Source organism: Peromyscus maniculatus, chromosome 1 (assembly GCF_049852395.1).
Source record: "Peromyscus maniculatus bairdii isolate BWxNUB_F1_BW_parent chromosome 1, HU_Pman_BW_mat_3.1, whole genome shotgun sequence".
Taxonomy (NCBI): Eukaryota; Metazoa; Chordata; class Mammalia; order Rodentia; family Cricetidae; genus Peromyscus; species Peromyscus maniculatus.
This window is the reverse complement of record NC_134852.1, coordinates 25877516-25903573: the sequence shown is the minus strand read 5'-3', so window position 1 is coordinate 25903573 and position 26058 is coordinate 25877516. Positions and strand designations below refer to the sequence as shown.

Here is a 26058-nt window from a genome sequence, read left to right as displayed (position 1 = left end):
AACCACTGAGCCATCCTCCAGCCCTCCTTTCTCATTCTCTTGCTCTGTTCCCTTTGTGGCTTTAGTCAATCCCTGATTTTTACCTTCAAGATGGTGGTCTGCCTTCTGGTCAGTTGTAACTGGGGCTTTTAGGGGTTCAGGAACCCTCCTGCTGTTCTGGAATGTTCTAGTGCATGTAAACAGCTCAGACACCTGTTGCTGTATGGATGAATGAATGAATGAATGAATGAATGAATGAATGAATGAATGAATGAATGAATGAATTAGAGGCTCTCATTTTGGTAGATAAGAAAATAGCCCAATACCACAGTTTGATTTTTTTAATTTACAGTTACTTATTAATTTTATGTATGTGTATGTGAGAGAGAAAGAGACAGAGTATGTGTGTGTTTATTCATGCATACATCAGTGTATGAATGGGGAAATGCTACTGTACAGATATGGAGATTAGAGGATGTGAGGGAATTGGTTGTCTCGTTCCACCATGTGGGATCTAGGCATTGAAATCTGAATGTCAGCCTTAGCAGCATGTGGTGATATTTTGTTTGTGATCTAACAAATAAAGCTTACCTAAAGATCAGAGTGCAGAGCTAAGCCACTAGTTAGCCATAGAGGCCAGGCAGTGGTGGCACACACCTTTAATCCCAGCATTTGTGAGGCAGAGGCAGATGGATCTCTGTGAGTTCAAGGCTACCCTAGACTACACAAGATTGATCCAGGCTAAAAGAGAAACAGAGCCAGGCAGTGGTGGCACACAACTTTAATCCCAGCAATTGGATCTCATGCCCTTGTTGGGGGCACACACACCTTTAATCCCAGCACTAGGGTGGTTGAGATAGGAGGTGATATGACTGAGAGGAGAAAAGGTATACAAGGCAGGAGGAGACAGAAGTCAACCCCCTTTCAGCTGAGGATTTCCTAGAGATATGAACTAGTGGCTGGCTGCTCTGCTTCTCTGATCTTTCAGCTTTCACCCTGATATCTGACTCCAGGTTTTAATGATAAGACCAATTAGGATTCGTGCTACAGCAGCAAGTTCTTTTACCGCTGAGCCATCTCAGTAGAGTGTTCTCAGAAGAGGCTCCCAGGTCTCCATTCAGGATCACTCCCATGGCAGCTATTTCTTGTTCTCTCACTCTTCCTAGCTTGTTGTGGGATAGCTTGTTATACATTATAAAGATGTGTCTCTGCCTAAGGCACCTTCTGATTGGTTTAATAAAGAGCTGAATGGCCAACAGCTAGATAGGAGAGAATAGGCATGACTTCTGGGGAGGGAGAGAAACTTGGGAAGAATCTGAGATGCACAGATTTAGCCAGTGAGATGCAGAGCAAGTCAGATGTATGGTATGGAGGAGAGGTAACAAGCCATGTGGCAGAATGTAGATTGATTAATAAAACAGCTTAATTTAAGTTATAAGAGCTAGATGGGAGCATGCCTAAGCAAAAGTCAGGCCTTCATAATTAATAAGAAGTCTCCATGTCATTATTTGGGAACTGGAGGTCCAAAGAAAGTCCAAGTACAATTGATGCCCAACATGCAGCACATATATCCACACAGGGCCTGGGGAAGCTGGAAAAACAAAGTTCCAAACACAGAGGCAGACACAGCTTCTTAGTAACCACCATCTCTCAAGCAAGCCCAGTGCTCACTGCATACAGAGGTGTGGCTCCTTTAAGAGGCCTTGCTGTGGAGCCAAGCACTTGGACAGGCACTAGGTAGAAACACCTGCCCCAGCCCGACCCACCAAACTCCCAGAGTTGGGACAGGGAAATGCAGCTCCTGGCTGATGCCCAATGGCATGAGGCTAAGCTCTCATGGAAGGGCAAACAGCGGTACAGCCCAGAACCAGTGGGGTAGCCTGCTGCACTGACCCCAGTGGAGTGGAGCCAGCCACCAGTGCCGTGTGCACAGACGGGGACCTGACAATTTAAGGTTCGGCTCACGTGGTCATAGAAGGCTGCAGGCATACAAAAAGCCAGGTCCAGAAGGGAGGAGGGGACTGGACCTGCCTCGACTGAATCTACCAGGCTGAGCTGAATCCCCAGGGGAGACCTTGCCCTGGAGGAGATGGGAATGGGGAGTGGATGGGGGGGGGGGGCAGGAGGAGGGAGGATAGGGGAATCCATGCCTGATATGTAAAATTAAATTAAATTATAAAATTTAAAAAAATAATAAAAGATTTCTGCTAAAAAAAAATAATAATAATAATAAAAGCCAGGTCCAGACTGAGAAAACCTCTGCACAGATACAATATGTTTGAAAATATGCTTAGATGTTGAAGAAAAGAAAATGGGTATAGACAGTCATAGAAAAATAGTTTAAAATTAATGAAGTAAAATCTTTAAAGAGAGAGTAAAGTGGCAGGGCAGAGGTGGCTCACGCCTTTACTCCCAGCACTCGGGAGGCAGAGGCAGGCTGATCTCTGTGAGTTCAAGGCCAGCCTAGGCTACAGAGCGAGTTCCAGGACAGCCAAGACTACACAGAGAAACCTTATCTCAAAAAACCAGAGAGAGAGAGAGAGAGAGAGAGAGAGAGAGAGAGAGAGAGAGAGAGAGAAGCGCTTCCCCCATTCTGCCCACTGCAACCCTTCCCCAGCCCAATTCCATCCCTGCTCATCCCTGGCCCTGCTACCACTGGGATCCCTCTCCCAATCCCAGCAGACTTCCACCACTGAGGCACAGAACACACCCGCCAAAACAGGTGGGTGACATACCTAACAGGGGAACTGCACCCCCACCTGGATTATGCCCCCCTTGACTAATCCTTAAGCCTACACCCTCCCAGCTAATCCCCAGCTCCATGGCTGGGCCCTCCTTCCAACTTTAGAAGACTTCCACCAAGCAGGCTTAGGCCACACGAGCCAGAATAGATAAGTGACCTGCCTAGCAGCAGAACTGTACCCCCTATTCTGTCCACCATGACCTTTCCCCCAGCTTAATGCCATCACAGCTCATCCCTGGCCCTAATACTACGGGGACCCCACCCCAATCCCAGCAGACTTCGACCACTGAGGCACAGACAATACCAGCCAGAATGGGCCCAGGCCACACAAGTCAGAACAGAACTCCAGCAGACTCCATAGGCCCAGACACAGTCCACAGCAGTTATAAGAATAGAAACCATAGGCCCAGACACAGTGAACAGCAGTTGTAAGAACAGACACCATAGGCCCACGTATAGTCCACACCATCTAAAAGAAGATCCCCAGCTGCTCCACCACAGGCCAGGCTGGCCTAGGTACCCCAGAAGATGACTCAGGCTTTACTGGAGACCAAGCTCATTCTAGAAACACAAGAAGACTTCAGCTTTACCAGAGGCCAGACTGGAACAAGGGACCCAAGACCCCACAAACCCAGAGACACCCTACTGGACCTGAAGACTCATCAGTCACCAGAACCCATAGCAACTTAGGACAGAAGACCGAAGAGGAATAGAAAGCAAGGAACAAAACACCCATCCAACAAAGAGTAACAGGAATAAAGACCTAGACCCATAATCACCCCAAATCTAGATGTCTAAATGCCAGCATAAAAACACAATCAAGATCAAGAAAAGAGAGGGAGAACAAGGAATAGGAGACCATGGTAAATGAAGACCACATGAGAAGGGGAGGAAGCAGAGAGCTAGGGAGGCCCACGGAGATCCACAAAGATACCCCCGCAAAAGACTGCTGGCAATGGTCGAGAGACAGCAGGAACTGACCTACTCTGGTGATGGGATGGCCAGACATCCTGATAGTTGTGCCAGAAACCCCATCTAAGGACTGAGGAATCTGGATGCAGACATCCATGGCTGGGCCCCTGGTGGAGCACTGGGAGTCTAATTAGTGAGAAAGAAGAGGGTTTATATGATCGAGAACTGTTGAAGCCAAGGTTGGATAAAGCACAGGGACAAATAACCAAATGAATGGAGCACAGGATCTATGAACCAAAGGCTGAGGGGCCCCCAACTGGATCAGGCCCCCTGAATGGGTGAGACAGTCATTTGGCTTGATCTGTTTGGGAGGCAGCTATGCGTTGGTGCCGGGTCCTGGGCTCGTTGCATGAGTTGGCTGTTTGAATCCTGGGACTTATGCAGGGTCGCTTGGCTCGGTCTGGGGGGGGGGGAATGGACCTGCCTGGACTGAGTCTACCAGGTCGATCCCAGTCCTTGGGGGAGACCTTGATCTGGAGGAGGTGGGAATGGGGGGTGGGCTGGGGGGAGGGGGAGAGGGCGAGAGGGAAAGAACAGGGGAATCTGTGGCTATTATGTTGAACTGAATGGTGTTGTAAAATTAAAAAAAAAAACACAATCAATAACAGAAAATTCAATATGTCTCCACCAGAACCCCAGCTATACTATGACAGCAAGACCTGAACATTCTAACACAGCTGAAACACAAGAAAATGACCTTTAAAATAACTTTATGAAGATGATAGAGGTCCTTAAAGAGAAAATGAAAAAATACATTGAAGAAATGGAGGGAAAAACTACCAAAAAAATGGAGAAAATCAATAAATCTCTTAAAGAATGAAAAGAAAAATGAAGAAAAAACAAAAAATGAAACTGTTCAAGACCAGAAAATGGAAATGGAAGCAATTAAAAAATGCACACACCAACTGAGGGAATTCTGGAAATGGAAAACCTGAGTAAATGAACAGGAACTATAGAAGCAAGACTCACCAACAGACTACCTGAGATGGAAGAGAGAACCTCAGGCATTGAAGATATGATAGAGAAACTAGATTCATTGGTTAAAGAAAACATTAAATCTAAGAAATTTCTAACACAAAACATCCACAAAATCTGGTACCCTATGAAAAGACTAAACCTAAGAATAACAGGAATAGAAGAGGAAGAAACCCAGCTCAAAACATATTCAACAAAACCATAGAAGAAAATTGTCCCAACCTAAAGAAGATCATACCTATAAATGTACAAGAAGCTTACAGAAAACCAAATAGATTGGATGGACCAGAAAAAAAAAAGTCCCCTTGCCACATAATAATCAGAACACTAAACATACAGAATAAAGAAAGAATATTAAAAGTTGCAAAGGAAAAAGGCCAAGTAACATATAAAAGCAGACCTACCAGAATTACACCTGATTTCTCAATGAAGACTATATAAGCCAGAAGGCCCTGGACAGACATTTTGCAGACCATGGATGACAGCCCAGACTACTAGACCCAGCAAAACTTTTATTTAAATTTTTTTCATTTTACATACCAACCACTATTCCCCCTCCTCCACTTGTCCCATTCTTCCCCCACCTCCTCCCTATCCCACCCCCCAGGGCTAAGGCCTCCCTTGGGTAGTCAGCACCAGCTGGCATACCAAGCTGAGACAGGACTAAGCCCCTCCCCATTGCATCAAGCCTGAGTAAGTCATCCCACCACAGGGAAGGGGCTCTAAACACCAGTTCATGTACCCAGGATAGGTCCTGGTCCCATTGCCAGGGGTCCCACAAACAGATCAAGCCACACAACTATCACCCACATTGACAGAGCCTAGTTCAGTCCCATGCAGGCTCCCCAACTGTCAGTACAGAGTCTGCGAGCTCCCACTAGCTCAGGTCAGCTGTTTTTGGTTTTTCCATCATGATCTTGACCCCCTTTGCTCCTCTAGTCCCTCCCCTCTCTCTTCAACTGAACTCCAGGAGCTCGGCTAAGTGCTTGGCTGTGGGTCTCTGCATCTGCTTCCATCAGTCACTGGATATAGGTTCTATGATGACAATTTGGGTAGTCACCAATCTGAGTACAGGGGAAGGCTAGTTCAGGCACTCTCTTCACCATTTCTAAGAGTCTTAGCTACCCAGCAAAACTTTCAAACACCATAGGTGGCGAAAACAAGATATTTCATGACAAAGTCAAATTTAATCATTCCTATCCACAAACCCAAATCTACAAAGGTACTAGGAGGAAAATTCCAACCCAAGGAAATTAGCTACCCCCACAAAAACACAGGTAATAAATAATCCCACACCAGAGGGAAATACACACACAAAAAAGCAGGAATTAACAATCACTGGTCATTAATATCTCTCAATATCAATGGACACAATTCATCAATTAAAATACACAGGCTAACAGAATGGATATGAAAATAGGATCCATCCTTCTGCTACATCAGAAAACACATCTCAACAACAAAGACAGATGTTACCTGAAAGAAAAAGGTTGGAAAAAGGTTTTCCAATCAAATGGACCAAAGAAACAAGCCGGTGTAGCTATCCTAACATCTAACAAAATAGACTTCAAACTAAAATTAATCAAAAGAGATGGAGAAGGATATTTCATATTCACCAAAGGAAAAATCCACTAAGATGTCGTCTCAATTCTGAATATCTATGCCCCAAATATAAGAGTACCCACATTTGTAAAAGAAACATTACTAAAGCTAAATTCACATATTGAACACCACACATTAATTGGGGGAGACTTTAACACTCCACTCTCATCAATGGACAGGTCTGCCAGACAGAAACTTAACAGAGAAATAATGGAAATAACAGTTAAGAAACTCCTACAGCTGATAAACACATTTAGCAAAGTAGCTGCATACAAGATTAACTCAAAAAAAATCAGTAGCCCTCCTATATACAAATGATAAAAAAAAAAAAAGCTTAGAAAGAAATCAGGGAAACAATATCCTTCACAATAGCCACAAATAATATAAAATATCTTGTGGTAACTCTAACCTAGCGAGTGAAAGACCTGCATGACAAGAACTTCAAGTCTTTGAAAAAAGAAATTGGAGAAGATATCAGAAGGTGGAAAGATCTGCCATGCTCATGGATCTGTAGGGTTAACATAATAAAAATGGCCATTTTACCAAAAGCAATCTACAGATTCCATGCAATCCCTATCAAAATTCCAACACAATTCTTTACAGACCTTGAAAGAATAATAGTCAACTTCATATGGAAAAACAAAAAACCCAGGACAGCTAAAATTATCCTGTACAGTAAAAGAACTGCTGCATCCCTAATCTCAAACTCTACTACAGAGCTACCATAGGCAGACTTTTCATTTCTGCCCACCAGCAGGGGAGCTGGGAAACCAAGGACAGATCCGCATAGCTTGCTTGGGTGGCTCCTCCTGCAGATGCCACAATGGAAGGGGCCACCTTGAAGAGAAGAGGAGGGCGAGCCCACCTCCGGCCAAAGAGAGAGGAAGGGACATACCTGAGTCTACCCGAGCAAAACAGCACTAGGCAAGAGAGTCCCAGCACACAACACGTTATGTCGAGGGCAGAAGGCCCCACCTAAGATCTCCTGTGAGGACTATCAAACGCAGATGCCCTGGAAACACCCTCGCTGAGCCTCCCAAGAGACCCGGACAGCATTCTCCAGAAGCCCACTCATCCAGGGCGCTCTCACCGCTGTCAGGAGTCATCACCCACGTGGGTGCCTTGGAGGTGGCCCTGAGAGAGCTGCAAGCCCCCAGAGGGGCATTCCTGTGTGTGCCCTCGAGGAGCACGGAGCCCACCCTCTCACAGCATGCCTGGCTCACATGACAGCTGTCGCATGCTGGGGTCTGTCACATGGCAGGGACGCGCTGCTCTGGGCGCTTTACACAGTCAATTCCATCTTGGCTGCACAGGCCTGGCTGTTCAGATACACCTAGCTCCATGCCGACTCCTCCATGGCCCTAAGCCAGTGCCCGCCTCCTTTCCTCTCCTCTCCCAAGACCTAGGCCAAGTAGCCAAGGGACCAGCCCACTGTGCCCTGAATCTCCCAATACTTCGCTGGATGAAAGGAAGCTTCCTGGGCCTGAGCAGGGCAGAGAAACCAGCATGAATCCACCTGAGCACCAAACAGTCTCCCTCTCCCAAGGGACTCCACCCCAGAGCCTTGACTCTGTGTTAATGACAGATGACCTATCTCTCTGCAGAACCTCCTGGAAGACTCACTGGCGACTTGGACTGTGGAAAGAAAGCCTGTGATGTCGTCCACCTTTCCATCTGCAGGTGCCTTGGGGATCATCTAAAAACCGACTGACTTTTAGAAGGAAATCAGCAAATGGAGGTGGGGTCACTGTACAGACACGCCCCTACTCTTTTGGACAGGGTCACTCACACAAGTGGGTGTTGAACTTGGTTTCTTCCTGCGAGGCACTTAGACACTGCCTGAAATCCAGACTTTACATCAGACTGGCAAACTAGACTGTGAACTTGTCTACGTTTTTGGTTTGTGATGAAATTCAGGCCACCACTCACACATGGTTCATTAGATTTTCTTTGTAAGAGAGTCGATCCTTGTAGTATTTTAAATCTGTGATGCGTTAAGCTTAGCCACTTATTGGTTTATTTTCCTGCTATTTTGTCAAAGCAAAAGCATTTCTATTTTATAAGGCTTCATCATCCATCGGTTTTCACTATTTTTATCAAGATTTGACTTATCTACATAGAATGCTGGCGGTGTACATTCATCACTCCATAAAGTACTTGTGATTGTAAAAAAGAAAGAGAATCAGACATTGAACAAGCCACCAATGGGTAGAGAAGGGGGTGACGGGATAAATGAGGGTTTTTTTTTTCTATTAATGAGGTCTTAAGGGAGTTTAAGGTGACTATGTTTCAGTGTGTGACCAAATGCAAGCTGCAGTTTGCAGGTGACTAGCTGTACCTGCAGCAAAGCCCACATATAAGCCTTACTTATATTCTCCCGTTATCCATCCTAGAGCATGAGCCAGCCCCTTGACCAGCATATCCATGCTGTACGCATACCCACCAGCTAGTCACTTGCTAGTATCTCCGTCATCAGATGATGGTGGCCAGGGAATCACCACGCCCTGCTTTTCATGGTTAACCTATGTTTAGAATAGTGATGTCAGGCGGAGCCAGTGGACACTTCCTGATTCCTAGAGATGGACCAGGGACAGCATAGACGAGGCTGGCTTCACACTGGTCACCCTGTCCACCCACTCTCATAATGACACTGTGGAAGTGCCACCACCTACCATACACAGGGCTCAGCTGCCGGAAGGAGCTCGCCACCTAGTGGACACTCTGGACTATGGTTGACACAATGCAAATGAAAGATGGGGGCAATGGCCAGGCTGGACTATGGACTTGAGCACCTTAAAAGGGTGCATCAGGCAGCACCCAGATTAAGATAGGAAGGGGAGGGGCTGAGGGTGCTTTTAGTAATAAACAATGTCCCCGGTAGTTACTTACATGAAGAAGAATTAGGGGTTGGAGAGATGGCTCAATGGTAAAGAGAACTTGTTACTCTTACAAAGAACCTGGTTCAGCTCCCAATATCTGCAATGGCAGCCCACAAATGTCCATAGCTCCAGTCCCGGAGGATCTGATGCCTTCTTCTGGCTTCTTCTAGCAGGACACATATGTGGTCCACGGATACATATGCAAGCAAAACACTTATACACATAAAAACCAACGTAAATAAATCTTCAAAAAGTAAAAGAGTACAATTAAAACCCCACCATCACTTAGGCTAGGCATCAGCTTCAAGGATTAGCAAAATCAGGGCTGGGGATGTGGCTCAGTCGACAGAGCACTCGCCCAGCATGCAAGGGGCCCTGGATTGCATCCACGAGGCATCAAAACTGGACACAGTGGTGCATGGCTGCAACCTCAGCACTCTGGGAGGTGAAGGTAGGATCAGAGATTCAACACCCTTATCTGTACAGTGAGTTGGAGGCCAGCCAGGGCTACTTGATACCCTGTTTCAAAAAAAAGAAAGAAAGAAAGAAATGATTCTGAGTAAAGTAACCCAGACCCATAAAGACACATGTTGTCTCTCATATGTAGGTGCTAGCTTTAATCTTCAGATGTGTGTGTTTGCCCATAGAAGTCAGGAAAACAGTAAGAGGTGGGCAGACTTTCAAAGGAGAGGAGATCGAATGCAGATGGTATAAAGAAAAGGTGTTGTTTGTTTTTACTCTTTTGGGGGGCCCACCACCAGGCTCCCAAATAACTCACACATGGAGGCTTACTCTTCATTATAAATGCTTGGCCTTAGCTTAGCTTGTTGTTTACCAGCTTTTTGTTTTTGTTTTTGTTTTTTGAGATAGGGTTTCTCTGTGTAGCTTTGCACCTTTCCTGGAACTCACTCTGTAGACCAGGCTGGCCTCGAACTCACAAAGATCTGCCTGCCTCTTCCTCCCAAGTGCTGGGATTAAAGGTATGCGCCACCACTGCCCGGCTGCTTACCAGCTTTCTGTAACTTATCCCATCTACCTTTTGACTCTGGGCTTTTCCTTATATCTGTAAATCTTACTCTTATTCAGTGGCTTGCTATGTAGCTGGGTGGCTGGCCCCTGATTTCCTCCTCCTTCTCTGTCTACTTCCTCTCCTCCCAGATTTCTCCTTCTGTATATTCTCTCTGCCTGTCAGGCCCACCTATCCTTTCTCCTACCTTGCCATTGGCTGCTCAGCTCTTTATTAGACCATCAGGTGTTCTAGACATGCTCAGTAACACAGCTTCTCAGAGCTAAACAAATGCAACATAAACAAAGTAACACACCTTAAAATAATATTCCCCAACAAATAGGCAGTAATAGAACAAGAAGGACTAAATGGGTCAAGTCAGAGGGCAGAGTAGATGATGGAGTATGGGCAGGGATGACTAACACTGAAGTCCTTTGAAAATGCCATATAGAAAGCTACTTATTGCATGACCTTCCAAACACACACACATATACATATATGTAAATAGTATAAATGGGGTTACCCTAAAACAAGGAAATAATGCCCTGTCTAGATGTCACAGGCTGTTGAGTAAGAAGCCCATTGCCAAGAATGGGATACCTCTTTTGCTGTTGTTGATCAGTAGGGTCCTACGACCCCCAAACATAACAGGTTGTTGCTATTGCTCCTGCTTACCCTCCAGAACTTGATGGTAAAACCCTATTGCTTAAGATACCACATACTCAGGTCATAGACGTGGAGAAATCCAGCTGGAAGCTTCATCACTACTGACCAGCTTTTATAGTGCTAGAATGTGTTATGCCGACTACCGGAGGACAAAAGTAATAATTAATCTTACTCAGCTGTGAATCCCACCAGCTATAATAAAGACAAGTCTGGCAAGATATGCCAACTGGTAGAATAGTGGCGTCAATCTGATGGGAGTAACCAACCACTTTCTGATTAGAGGCCCACTCCACAAGACAGAACCTGTGCCAAGAACCATCATTAAGGCCACAGACCTATTGCTGGACAGGTCATGGGCCACAGGGAAAAACCTACTACTATTATTATGCTAAAAAACTACTTCTAATGACTTATCATTATACCCATAAGTCAATACTTCTGTCTTAGGGTTTCTATTGCTATAAAGAGACACCATGACCACGGCAACTCTTATAAAGGAAAACATTTAATAAGGTGGCTTACAGTTTCAGAGGTCACAGTGCTCTGGCCTGAGATGAACTTTTTGATGCTAATGGTGAGGAGCAAGACAAAAGAAAGTTCTAGAACCTAAGAAGCTAGTGACTGAGAGCAGGAGACCACAAAAGCCAAAGTGTGTTTAAACATTGTCCACGGTTCTGTTGGAGTGAACAGCAGCCGGACAGTGGCGCAAACCATGCGTTTAATGTGTTTTATTAGTTAAGTTGTTTGACACTTTTGTGCATGTGTATGGTGCATTCTGGTTGCCCCCTCTCTCACCCTCACCTCCTTCCCATCCCTCCCCAACCCCTGACACTTTCTCAGATTTGTGACTTTGGGGTTTTGGTGTGTGGCCCATTTCATTTAAAGAGGGCCATCTGTGTGACTGCTGGATTGGGATTTTAGTTTATTGATACAAATTTAAAGTTAATTTTGTTATACTGTGTATATATCTTTCTACTCTTGTTTAAGGTATTATGTTTATACAACCCATTTAAAATTGTAATGTATAATTAAGAAATACAGATTAATAATTCATCATTTATAATAATCAAACTTATAGTCATGTTAGTTAAGTTTTCTAGGTATACATAGATATATTTCAATTAGGTGGATAATCTTCAAATACTTCAAAGACCTAAAAAATATGATATTTAAAATATTTTAAGAACTTTGACTTCTCTGGACATTTGAGGCATGTCTGTTCCTGGCAGCACCAATCTACTTCAGAGAAGACGATGGGCATTGAAGAAACTCCATATTGAGTTTGCTTTCTTTAAGACAAAAGTTAGCCATTTGGGCAAGAAATTGCTCTTGCCTGAACTGCCTGACAGTATGTTGTATAAAATGGACATGCAGGACCCATGGGAAAATGACCAATGAACTTTGCCAAAACAGGGCGAGATGGTCCTTACGGTTCCTGCTTCACAGAGGAGACTGCCAGACATTCTGCAGGACACAGGGAGAAACAACTGATGACTTTGTCAATAGGCGAGACAATTCTTCAAATTTCCTACCTCACTAAAAAGTCTTCCAGAGACTCCAGGCCTGTAGGCTGAAGATGGATGCCCCAACATTACAGGGGAACTTTGGATGACTGTCCAGGCAGTCAGATGTCTCTATCATGTCTAGAATTTTGGAAGTTGCTTACAATGCACTTCCTGTTCACTTAGGTAATACTATATCCTTCTGGAGTCTTTGATGGAGTTGAAGACTAGATAGTTTTAATTATAGCTTTCCTTAGTCATGATAAAAGATAAATTAGATATAAGCTGGGCAGTGGTGATGCATGCCTTTAATCCCAGCACTTGGGAGGCAAAGGCAGGCAGATCTCTGTGAGTTTGAGGCCAGCCTGGGCTACAGAATGAGTTACAGGAAAGTCTCCAAAGCTACACAGAGAAACTCTGTCTCAAAAAAAAATAGATATAAAACTTTAGACTCACAAAAATAGGATAAATGGTAAAATATTTTCTAATTTTGCCAAATATAAATAGACTAGATATTGTAACTGTAGTTCTTGCTTGATAACTGTTTTTGTTATATGTAATTTTACTATGTTAAAGTTAAAACCTTCATTTTTGATTAGACAGAAAAGGGGAGGTGCTGTGGGATGTCTTTTTTTTTTTTTTTTTTTTTTTTTTTTTTTTTTTTTTTTTGGTTTTTCGAGACAGGGTTTCTCTGTGTAGCTTTGGGCTTTCCTGGAACTCGCTTTGGAGACCAGGCTGGCCTCGAACTCACAGAGATCCGCCTGCCTCTGCCTCCCGAGTGCTGGGATTAAAGGCATGTGCCACCACCGCCCAGCTGTGGGATGTCTTTCTGTATGCTGTGAATATGTGTTGCTCTGATTGATTGGTAAATAAAGTTGTTTGGCCAATGGTAAAGCAGAATAAGGTTAGGCAGTACATTTGAACTGGAGAGAGAGAAGAAAGAAGAATGGGGAGAGGCCAGCCCACCACCCAAGAAGCAACAAGATGTCCACAAACCGGTAACTCCACAGCCATGTGGAAAGGCATAGATTAATAGAAATGGGTTGAGTTAAGTTGTAAGAGCCAGCTAGCAAGAAGCCTAAGCAATTAGGCTATACAGTTTGTAAGTAATATAAGCCTCTGTGTGTTTACTTGGGTCCGAGTGGCTGTGGGACCAGGTGGGACACAGAAAAACTTCCAACTACACATAATTCTTTATTGATTCTTTGGGAATTTCACATCATGCACCCCAATCCCACTCACCTCCCAGTGCTTCCATATCTACCCCTCACCCCTGCAGCATGCCTCTTGAAAAGGCACCCCTGAAAAAATTAATTTAAAAAAATGCCCTCCTCTGTCTTTCCTACACCTCTTCATTGATCCCAGTGGCATGTCACACAGTATACCCTTTGGTTCAATCAGCCCCACTTGCAAACTACTCACTGCAATGAGTCATCTGTCTGGTTCATGGCCTCTGCCACACCATCATCACTGGACTCTCACTGAAACTCTTCTCAGATATCTGCTGTTGCCCCACGTGATGGAGATCCTGCAGTTATTGGTCCTTAGGACCGTCCCTTCACACTCCAGCAGGTCATCGATGGGGTAGATGTTAGGGTAGGCCAATCCAAGGCCCAAGATGTGGGTCTGGGTGATAGCTGAGCTGGTTGGTGTGGGCCACTGCAACCACCACCCTCAGGTGATGGGCAAAGCCAGCTCTCCTAGACCCATGGTAAGGCATTTTCTTAATTATTGATTGATAGGAGAGGGCCCAGCCCATTATGGGTGGTACCATCCCTGGGCTGGAGGTCCTGGGTTCTATAAGAAAGCAGGGTGCCGGGGCGGTGGCAGTCCATGCCTTTAATCCCAGCACTGGGAGGAAGAGCCAGGAAGATCTCTGTGAGTTCGAGGCCAGCCTGGGCTACCAAGTGAGTTCCAGGAAAAGTGCAAAGCTACACAGAGAAACCCTGTCTCGAAAAACCAAAAAAACAAACAAAAAAATAATTGCATATGACAGTATTCAGAGACTGGTGAAATGGTTTAGCCAGTGAGGGTGCCTGGTGGCAAGGCTGAAGGGTGAGTTGGACCCCTGGGGACCCACACGGTGGAAGGAGAGAACCAACTCCTCACAGATGTCCTCTGGCCACTAGGTTTGTGTTGGGTAGTGCGTGCTGGGGGAGAAGAGGGATTGGTGTTCCTACGTGAGCCCAGCAGGATCGTACACGCCTTTAATCCCAGCACTCAGGAGGCAGAGGCAGGAAAATCTCTGTGAGTTCCAGAACAGCCTGAGCTAGACAAGGAGACTGTCTCAAAAAAAAATATTGAAAGAAAATATTCAGAATCAAGATAGTGTGGTATTGTGTCACTGTTTATTCTCAGAGGATTCACAAAGCAGGAGGACTGCCATAGCTCCCTCAGAGAGAGACGTGAGATTCAATCACACAACAGGAAAGCCTTAAGCAAGTTCTCATCACATGACATCGTGGTGAGTTTACAAAAAATGTAATGTGAACCTAGGTGTGATGGGGCATGACCATGGTGCCAGCACTCAGAGGCAGAGGCAGTTTGATGGAGAGTTACAGGCCAGCCTGGAATACACAGTGAGTCAGGAGTCAGTCTCTCTCTCTCTCTCTCTCTCTCTCTCTCTCTCTCTCTCTCTCTCTCTCTCTCTCTCTCTCTCTCTCTCACACACACACACACACACACACACACACACACACACAGAGGGGCTGGAAAGATACCAATCAAGAACACTGGCTGCTCCTCCTAAGGACCCAGGTTCACTTCCCAGCACTCACAATCTTTTATAACTCCAGTTTCAGGGGACCTGATTCCCTCTCCTGACTTCAACAGGTGCTGCATGAATGTAGTGCACAGATATCCATGCAAGCAAAACACCCATCCATACACACACACACACACACACACACACACACACACACACACACACTCACACAAAATACTAGCTAAAAAAATGGAAATTTTTAGTTACATTTATTTGTGTGGGTGTGTGTGTGTGTGTGTAAGAAAGAGAGGGAGACAGAGTCAGACAGACTGACGAGAGACAGAGAGATCATATGTAGAGGTCAGAAGATGAATTTCAGGACTCCATTCTCTCTCAACCTGTGGGTCCCAGGCATAAAACTCAGGTAGGCATGCTTAGTGTCAAGTACCTTTATCAGCTGAGATATCGCTCCAGCATCCCCAAAAAAATACATTTAATATTTTTTTCATTTTATGTACATTGGTGATTAGCCTGTATATACTCTGTGTGAGGTCATCACATCCCCTAGTAGAACTGGAGTTACAGACAGTTGTGAGCTGCTATGTGGGTGCTGGGAATTGAACCCATGCCCTCTGGAAAGGCAGCCAGTGCTCTTAACCGCTAGGCCATCTCTCTCCCAAACCCACCAAAAAAAATCTTAAAATGTAGAGTTGGGGATTTAGCTCAGTGGTAAAATGCTTGCCTAGCAAGTGCAAGGTCCTGGGTTCAGTCCACAGCTCCCGAAAAAATTCTTAAAATGTAAAATCAATCCACTAAAAATATGTGAAGTATGTATACAAATATTTCACTACCAAATAGACAGGACACAGGCATCTGCAGAGTCATCCCAGCTCCCACCACCAGAGGGCGGACCAGGCTTAGTTAGGGCTCCACTGCTTCTAAGTTTGGCCCCACCTAACTCCCTGACATCCTTTCCAAGTGTTGAGGACTCTAAAGTGGGCCATGTGGAATAGAGAAGATGGGCACGGTGGCCCACTCCAGCCCTTGAGGACCAAAGGCAGAAAGATCAGGAGTTCAAAGTCATCCTCTACAACATCAGATCTCAATCTGTGGGGTCATGACCCATGTGTGTGTCGAATGACCCTTTCCCAGAAATCACAACAGTGGCAAAATCACACTTACGGAGTAGCAACTAAAATAATGTTACGGTTGGGAGTCACCACAACATGAGGAACTGTATTAAAGGGTCCCATTAGGAAGGTTGAGAACCAATGCTCTACAATTGAGTTCAAGACCAGCCTAAGCAAAAATGGCACACACACCCTTACCCCCAAAAAGAAGTTTGGACAGATGCCATGCATGGTGGACCATGCTGCTCCCAGAAGTCATGGGGTTTTTCATGAAAATCAAATGCCAGGTACAGGATACCTCCCTGGGTGTCCTGGAGGTTGGTCTTGGAGCCTCTAGAAGCTCCCAAAGTGATACAGACTTGTCATTGCTCTTCGCCAGTCAGACCCTGCTGTAGAGGACATGGAGAAATCAAGCTGGAAGTGATCTGGCAGTTTGTTTCCCGCTGGCTAGGGTTCACAGTTCTGGAAGGTGCAGCAGAGGCCGCTGAGGGAGAAAAGTCATCAATGATCTCACCCAGCTGTGGGCCCTGCATGCTGCAATATGGGTCCGCAAGGCAAGGTATGTGCCCTGGCGTAGTAGTTAGTGCCACAAAATGTTCAAGTGTAACCAACTGCTTTCTGATTGGATCTGTGGCCTGAGCCACACAAAAGGGTTTCATGTCTGGTACTGTAAACCTGGCCAACAATCTACAGCTAAGGGAGTCATGGACTCTATGGAGGGCTCTACTACTGATGGTTTCCTAGACAAACATGGGGTCAAACTGCCTTTAAACCTCTCTGTGTATATCCACAGACTAATGCAGCTCTCAGCCTTGGCCAGATATGCCTCTTCTGGAAGCCGGAAGAGTTGGGGCACAGACGTTTACATGGCCAAATCTCTGAGGATGAGTGACTGGATGGTGCTCAACACTAAAGGAGACGTCTCCATCACCTCTCACCAAGACCAAGGAAGCATCCAAGAAAAGGGGGTGATGGAAAGCTGTAAGGACCAGAAGATAGGGAAGAGCCCAAATTCCTGTCTTCTGAATATGACGTGGCCATTACAATCATGAATACAGAGCCGCCATGGCTATCTGCACAGGACCTGCCCCCCACTCCCCCCTTGAAAGAAGACGTGCAAGTAGGAAGGGGTAGGAAGGGGAAAGGGATAGGAGTTAGCAAGAGCAAGAAGAGATAAGAAGAGTTAAAAGTGAGCTGGGCGGTAGTGGCACACACCTTTAATCCCAGCACTCGGGAGGCAGAGGCAGGAGAATCTCTGTGAGTTCCAGGAGAGCATGAGCTAGACAAACAGACTGTCTCAAAAAAAAAAATTGAAAGAAAATATTCAGAATCAAGATAGTGCAGTGTTGTGTCACTGTTTATTCTCAGAGGATTCACAAAGCAGGAGGACTGCCATAGCTCCCTCAAAGAGAGCCGTGAGATTCAATCACACGACAGGAAAGCCTTAAACTAGTTCACATCACACGACATTGCGGTGATCTCTCTCTGTCTCTGTCTCTCTGTCTCTTACACACACACACACACACACACACACACACACACACACACACACAGGGCCTGGAAAGATACCAATCAAGAACACTGGCTGCTCTTGCTAAGGACCCAGGTTCACTTCCCAGCACTCACAATCTTTTATAACTCCAGTTTCAGGGGATTTGATTCCCTCTCCTGACTTCAACAGGTGCTGCATGAATGTAGTGCACACAGATATCCATGCAACCTAAACACCCATAAATACACACACACACACACACACACACACACACACACACACACACACATACACATACACACACACACACCAAATACTAGCTTTAAAAAATGGAAATTTTTAGTTACATTTATTTGTGTGTGTGTGTGTGTGTGTGTGTATGAGAAAGAGAGGGAGACAGAGCCAGACAGACAGACGAGAGACTAAGAGAGATCATATGTAGAGGTCAGAATATGAACTGCAGGACTCCATTCTCTTTCAACCTGTGGGTCCCAGGCATAAAACTCAGGTAGGCATGCTTAGTGTCCTGAACCTTTAAAAGCTGAGACATTGCTCCAGCATCCCCCAAAAAATACTTTTAATAATTTTTTCATTTTATGTACATTGGTGAATTGCCTGTATATACTCTGTGTGAGGGCATCAGATCCCCTAGTAGAACTGGAGTTACAGACAGTTGTGAGCTGCCTCTGGAAGGGCAGCCAGGGCTCTTAACCACTGAGCCATCTCCCCCGCCAACCCCCTCACCGCCCCCATCCTACCCACCACCACCACCACCACTACCATACCCCACCCCCCACCAAAAAAAAAAAAAACTTAAAATTTGGGGTTGGGAATTTAGCTCAGTGGTAGAGTGCTTGCCTAGAAAGTGCAAGGCCATGGGTTCATTTCAGCTTTGGGAAAAAAATTCTTAAAATGTAAAATCAATCCACTAAAAATATGTGAAGTATGTATACAAATATTTCACTACCAAATAGACAGGACACAGGCATCTGCAGAGTCATCCCAGCTCCCACCACCAGAGGGCGGACCAGGCTTAGTTAGGGCTCCAATGCTTCTAAGATTGGCCCCACCAAACTCCTTGACATCCTTTCCAAGTGTTGAGGACTCTAAAGTGGGCCATGGGGAATAGAGAAGGCCGGCATGGTGGCCTACTTCCAGCTCTTGAGGGCCAAAGGCAGAAAGATCAGGAGTTCAAAGTCATCCTCTACAACATCATTCTCAATCTGTGGGGTCATGACCCATGTGTGTGTCGAATGACCCTTTCCCAGAAATCACAACAGTGGCAAAATCACACTTACGGAGTAGCAACTAAAATAATGTTACGGTTGGGAGTCACCACAACATGAGGAACTGTATTAAAGGGTCCCATTGGGAAGGTGGAGAACCACTGCTCTACAACTTGAGTTCAAGACCAGCCTAAGCAAAAATGGCACACACACCCTCACCCCCAAAAAGAAGTTTGGACAGATGCCCTGCATGGTGGACCATGCTGCTCCCAGAAGTCATGGGGTTTTTCATGAAAATCCCAATGCCAGGTGCAGGATACCTCCCTGGGTGTCCTGGAGGTTGGTCTTGGAGCCTCTAAAAGCTCCCAAAGTGATACAGACTTGTCATTGCTCTTCCCCAGTCAGATCCTGCTACAGAAGACACAGAGAAATCAAGCTGGAAGTGATCTGGCAGTTTGCTTCCCCCTGGCTAGGGTTCACAGTTCTGGAAGGTGCGGCAGAGGCCACTGAGGGGGAAAAGTCATCAATGATCTCACCCAGCTGTGGGCCCTGCATGCTGCAATGCTGGCCCATAAGTCAAGGAATGTGCCCTGGCATAGTAGTTAGGGCCACAAAATGTTCAAGTGTAACCAACTGCTTTCTGATTGGATCTGTGGCCTGAGCCACACAAAGAGTTTCATCTGGTACTGTAAACCAGGACAAAAATCTATAGCTAAGGGGGTCATAGGCTCTATGGGGGATTCCACTACTGGTGGTTTCCTAGACAAACATGGGGTCAAACTGCCTTCTAAACATCTCTGTTTATATCCACAGACTAATGCAGTTCTCAGCGTTGGCTAGATAAGCCTCCTCTGGAAGCCGGCAACAGTTGGGGCAGAGAAGTTTACATGGCCAAGTCTCTGAGGATGAGTGACTGGATGGTGCCCAACACTAAACGAGACGTCTCCATCACCTCTCTCCAAGACCAAGGAAGCATCCAAGAAAAGGGGGTGATGGAAAGCTGTAAGGACCAGAAGGTAGGGAAGAGCCCCAAATCCTGTCTTCTGGATATGACGTGGCCATTACAATCATGAATACAGAGCCGCCATGACTACCTGCACAGGACCTGCCCCCCACTCCCCCTTGAAAGAAGACGTGAAAGTAGCAAGGGGTAGGAAGGGGAAAGGGATAGGAGTTAGCAATAGCAAGAAGAGATAAGAAGAGTTAAAAGTGAGCTGGGCGGTGGTGGCACACACCTTTAATCCCAGCACTTGGGAGGAAGAGGCAAGAGGATCTCTGTGAGTTCCAGTACAGCCTGAGCTAGACAAGGAGACTGTCTCAAAAAAAAATAATTGAAAGAAAATATTCAGAATCAAGATAGTGCAGTGTTGTGGCACTGTTTATTCTCAGAGGATTCACAAAGCAGGAGGACTGCCATAGCTCCCTCAGAGAGAGACGTGAGATTCAATCACAGGACAGGAAAGCCTTAAGCTAGTTCTCATCACATGACATTGTGGTGAATTCACTAAAATGTAATGTGAACCTAGGTGTGATGGTGCATGACCATGGTTCCAGCACTCAGAGGAGGGGCAGGATGATGGAGAGTTACAGGCCAGCCTGGGATACACAGTGAGTCAGTCTCTCTCTGCCTCTGTCTCTGTCTCTCTCTGTCTCTTACAGAGAGAGAAAGAGAGAGAGAGAGAGAGAGAGAGAGAGAGAGAGAGAGAGAGAGAGAGAGAGAGAGAGAGAGAGAGGCTGGAAAGATACCAATCAAGAACACTGGCTGCTCTTGCTAAGGACCCAGGTTCACTTCTCAGCACTCACAATCTTTTATAACTCCAGTTTCAGGGGACCTGATTCCCTCTCCTGACTTCAACAGATGATGTATGAATGTAGTGCACAGATATCCATGCAGGCTCAACATCCATACACGCAAGCGCGAGCACACACGTGTGCGCGCATACACATTCTCTCTCTCTCTCTCTCTCTCTCTCTCTCTCTCTCTCTCTCTCTCTCTCTGTCTCTCACACACACACACACACACACACACACACACACACAATACTAGCTTTAAAAAACTGAAAATTTTTAGTTACATTTACTTATGTATGGGTATGAGAAAGAGAAGGAGACAGAGTCAGACAGACAGACAGTCAAGAGACTAACAGAGATCATATGTAGAGGTCAGAAGATGAATTGCAGGACTCCATTCTCTCTCAACCTGTGGGTCCCAAGCATAAAACTCAGGTAGGCATGCTTAGTGTCAAGTACCTTTATCACCTGAGACATTGCTCCAGTATCCCCCCAAAAAAATACTTTTAATAATTTTTTTCATTTTATGTACATTGGTGATTTGCCTGTATATATCTGTGTGAGGGCATCAGATCCCCTAGTAGAACTGGAGTTACAGACAGTTGTGAGCTGCTATGTGGGTGCTGGGAATTGAACCCATGCCCTCTGGAAGGGCAACCAGTGCTCTTAACCGCTGAGCCATCTCTCCCACCGACAAAAAAAAAAAAAAATCTTAAAATAAGGGGTTGGGGATTTAGCTCAGTGGTAGAGTGCTTGCCTAGCATGCTCAAGCTCCTGGGTTGAGTCCTCAGCTCTGGAAAAAAATTCTTAAAATGTAAAATCAATCCACTAAAAATATGTGAAGTATGTATACAAATATTTCACTACCAGACAGGACACAGGCATCTGCAGAGTCATCCCAGCTCTCACCACCAGAGGGCGGACCAGGCTTAGTTAGGGCTCCACTGCTTCTAAGATTGGCTCCACCAAACTCCCTGACATCCTTTCCAAGTGTGAGGACTTCTAAAGTGGGCCATGGGGAATAGAGAAGTCGGGCTTGGTGGCCCACTCCAGCCCTTGAGGGCCAAAGGCAGAAAGATCAGGAGTTCAAAGTCATCCTCTACAACTTCAGTTCTCAATCTGTGGGGTCACGACCCATTTGTGTGTCGAATGACCCTTTCCCAGAAATCACAACAGTGGCAAAATCACAGTTACGGAGTAGCAACTAAAATAATGTTATGGTTGGGAGTCACCACAACATGAGGAACTGTATTAAAGGGTCCCATTAGGAAGGTGGAGAACCACTGCTCTACAACTTGAGTTCAAGACCAGCCTAAGCAAAAATGGCACACACACCCTTACCCCCAAAAAGAAGTTGGCCAGATGCCCTGCATGGTGGACCATGCTGCTCCCAGAAGTCATGGGGTTTTTCATGAAAATCCCAATGCTAGGTACAGGATACCTCCCGAGGTGTCCTGGAGGTTGGTCTTGGAGCCTCTAAAAGCTCCCAAAGTGATACAGACTTGTCATTGCTCTTCGCCAGTCAGACCCTGCTGTAGAAGACACAGAGAAATCAAGCTGGAAGCGATCTGGCAGTTTGCTTCCCCCTGGCTAGGGTTCACAGTTCTGGAAGGTGCAGCAGAGGCCGCTGAGGGGGAACAGTCATCAATGACCTCACCCAGCTGTGGGCCCTGCATGCTGCAATGCTGGCCCGCAAGGCAAGGAATGCGCCCTGGTGTAGTAGTTAGTGCCACAAAATGTTCAAGTGTAACCAACTGCTTTCTGATTGGATCTGTGGCCTGAGCCACACAAAGGAGTTTCATCTGGTACTGTAAACCTGGCCAACAGTCTATAGCTAAGGGAGTCATGGGCTCTATGGGGTCATTACTTAACTGATGGTTTCCTAGACAAACATGGGGTCAAACTGCCTTCTAAACATCTCTGTATATCCACAGACTAATGCAGCTCTCAGCCTTGGCCAGACAAGCCTCCTCTGGAAACCGGCAACAGTTGGGGCAGAGACGTTTACATGGCCAAGTCTCTGAGGATGAGTGACTGGATGGTGCTCAACACTAAATGAGACGTCTCCATCACCACTCTCCAAGACCAAGGAAGCATCCAAGAAAAGGGGGTGATGGGAAGCTGTAAGGACCAGAAGGTAGGGAAGAGAGCCCCAAATCCTGTCTTCTGGATATGACGTGGCCATTACAATCATGAATACAGAGCCGCCATGACTACCTGCACAGGACCTGCCCCCCACTCCCCCTTTGAAAGAAGACGTGAAAGTAGGAAGGGGTAGGAAGGGGAAAGGGATAGGAGTTAGCAAGAGCAAGAAGGGATAAGAAGAGTTAAAAGTGAGCTGGGCGGTGGTGGCACACACCTTTAATCCCAGCACTTGGGAGGCAGAGTCAGGTGGATCTCTGTGAGTTCAAGGCCAGCCTGGTCTACAGAGTGAGTTCCAGGACAGCCACGGCTACACAGAGAAACCTTGTCTAAATAAAAAGAAACGTTAAAAGGGAGTTAATTTGACTGCAATGTATTATATAAAAGTATGGAATTTTTAAAAATTAAGTTACTCTAATAAAACACAACCCACCCCTCAATATCAGAGCAGCTCTGTCACCACATGTCCCATGACTGCTGGAATCTGTCCGTGTTCACCGGGAGAAGAGTGAGGCAACAGCATCTTACTAGTGCCAGGAAAACAGCTCTGCCCTCGGAGGTCAGTGGTTAAAAAGAAAACGAAAAGGACTATGATAACACTTCAGAGTGCCCCCCACCCCTGCCTTAGACCTACAAATTCTATTTTGAGGATCCTTGCTCTCTGCTTTCAGTTCTTACCTCCAGGCAACTCAGAGCTCCTCAACGATAACTGCTTTTTCAATATTTTTATTACTGTGAAATATAGTACACACATAGGGTAGCTGCTCTGTGGGCCAGAATGCTAAAAAGAGCAATGGAGCTCAGAGTCAGTGGTTGAGCCCCTGCCTAGAATCCCCCAGTGAGGGGCTGGGGGTGTGGCTCAGTGGTAGAGCCCCTGCCTAGAATCCCCCAGTGAGGGGCTGGGGGTGTGGCTCAGTGGTAGAGCCCCTGCCTAGAATCCCCCAGTGAGGGGCTGGGGACATGGCTCAGTGTTAGAGTATCTGCCAAGAATCCCCCTCTGAGGGTGTAGGGACATGGCTCTGCTTGAGTTGGGCCCTAAATTAAATCCTCTGTGCCCTAAATGCAATAAAACAACGAAAAAAGAAAAGAAACTCTCTCTCCTAACAACTGCAGCAAAGTCCTCAAAGTTCGTCCTCACTGTACTAGGTTAGAACACATGTCTTCCCTAAACCAATATAATCACTGTGGCTCCAGCTCAGTCTGGATTTTGCTGAGGCCAGGGATAAGTCAGCCTTATTCAAGTAAAATCGACTGAAACTTAATCGCATACAAGTTGGGCATGGTGGTGCACACCTGTAATCCCAGCACTTGGAAGGTGAAGACAGGGGGATCAGAAGTTCAAGGCCAGCCTAGGATACCCTATCTCTAAAATGTAGAGGAGAAGAAGGAGGAGGAAGATGGAGAAGAGGAGGAGGGAGCTGAGTGGGTCCCTGGGTTGAGGTGCGGAGCCATGTAGATTTCTAGAGGAAAACAATTGTTTTTAATTTTTCTATTACAGTGTGTGTGTGTGTGTGTGTGTGTGTGTGTGTGTGTGTCAAAGGACAACTTTCTGGAGTTGGTTTTCTTCTCCTTCCACAATGTGGGTCCTGGGGATTGAACGCTCGCTCGTCACCAGGCTTGGTAGCAAGTGGTTTTAACTACTAAATCAACCCTCTAACTGCGAGGAAAAGCACTCTCAAGTGAGCGTGTGCAAAGATCCTGAGACGGAGCTTGCCCAATAACTCAGAAACGGTAAAGCCATTTCTACCGCAGTGTAGAGTGTGCCCAAGCCTGCCCGCGGAAGGAACACTGCCACTGCACCCGCGTCCATCAGTGCCCCACCCCCTCTCCAGCCCACACAGGAACGTCCTTCCTTACCCCGCTGTCCCGCCTTCCACCTGTCCGTGGTCACTGCGCACGTCTCTCTAATCGTTTCTCTGTTCCCTTTACAAGTGGGTGTGATGGAGCCAAAGCATATTTACTTGACAGAAGCTTAATTATTCATCCGCGGGAACCTGAACAGGGAGTTAAGAGAGGCCACAGGGTCAGGGTGGGGTGGAAAAGGGTGGACAAGGAAAGACCGGGGCGGGGCGGGGAGGCGGGGGCGGGGGGTCCAGAGTTGGGCCACACAATGGAGTGACAAGTGATATGGCAAAGCATGGGGCTATGGAACAAGGGGGGTGGGGGTGGGAAGATGAGTTAAAGGTGGAGAGGAGAGGTGGGGGCTTGGTACGTTAAGAAAAGGACGGGGGAAAAGGATGGGGGGGGCGTTGAAAAGAGTGGGAGTGGAGGGGCCCGACTGTGGGTGGTAATAGAGGGAGAGACAGCGGTGGGACGCAGAGGGCAGAGTGAATCCGGATGGTTCAGAAGTGCACGGGATGGGAGTTCAGAGACTGGAGGGAAATCACGCCCGGCGGGCTCCGGACGGCCGAGGAAGTCTGCGGCAGGGGCGTGGCTGGGGGGGGTAGTGTGCATTGCACAGGATTCCCCCACCCCCTTGGAGTTCCAAGACTTCTCCTTTAGTCCCTCCTCCTCCTTGGGAGTAACAAGCCCACCTTCCAATCAGAGCCGCGGGCTGGGCAAGAAGTAGCCAATGGCGTGGCAGGGGCGGAGCTGGGGAGGGGGCTCACACGGCTCGGGGAGGGGGCGCGGGGCATCGAGGGCTCAGGAACTGCGAAGGGCGAGCCATGGCGTTGGGGCTGCAGCGCATGAGGTACAGGGCTTCGGGGATAGGAATGATGGGGACTGGGGGCTCTCCCTGACGGGGGTGTGGGGGAACCCCTCATCTGTGGGGTGTGGCTCAAGTTGTGAACACCCTGGGGCGCGCGACGGGGGGACACATCCCCGGCGCACCTTCCACCCTAGAGGGTTGCAGGGGATCTGGGATTTACCCCATGAGCTCTAGCTGTTCCCCCCATCCCAGGAACAGCTTTGGGGTTGTGAGCCGCGATTTTCTGATACACGGGGTTCGATCCTCCTGGCTGGGAGTGAAACTCCAAGTTCCTATGGATTGGAGATGGTTGAGTTTGATCAGTGGGCTCACTTCCCAGAGAGGCTTTACTCGAAGCCCCAGAATTGAGTCTTTCTTGGCTGTCAGACTCTTGTGATCTTAAAAAGGGATCCCCCAAACTGAGGTTTCCCAGACATAGGGAGTCCCTGGAAGACTCCACTTCTGACTTCCTGAAGAGAGATTATCTTTATTCTGTCCATCCTAACAATCTCCCAAGCTTCAAGTTGCCCTAGAAATGACCGGAAAGAATGGCTCCTTAG

The 26058-nt window shown here is 46.7% G+C and overlaps 1 protein-coding gene and 1 long non-coding RNA gene across 2 annotated transcripts in view; one reads left to right on the top strand and one right to left on the bottom strand.

Moving 5' to 3' along the window:
• The window catches only part of LOC121827221 (uncharacterized), a 69407-nt gene that overhangs the window by 37707 nt on the left and 5642 nt on the right, over positions 1-26058 (bottom strand). The window contains exon 2 of the long non-coding RNA XR_013050176.1: positions 24667-24803. This is a non-coding gene — a long non-coding RNA (uncharacterized LOC121827221). The remainder of the gene's footprint in view (positions 1-24666; positions 24804-26058) is intronic.
• The window catches only part of Hif3a (hypoxia inducible factor 3 subunit alpha), a 31812-nt gene continuing 31206 nt past the window's right edge, over positions 25453-26058 (top strand). Inside the window, exon 1 of the mRNA XM_006991481.4 lies at positions 25453-25501. Coding sequence (XP_006991543.1) covers positions 25476-25501 — 26 coding nt within the window. The 5' untranslated portion in view covers positions 25453-25475. The remainder of the gene's footprint in view (positions 25502-26058) is intronic.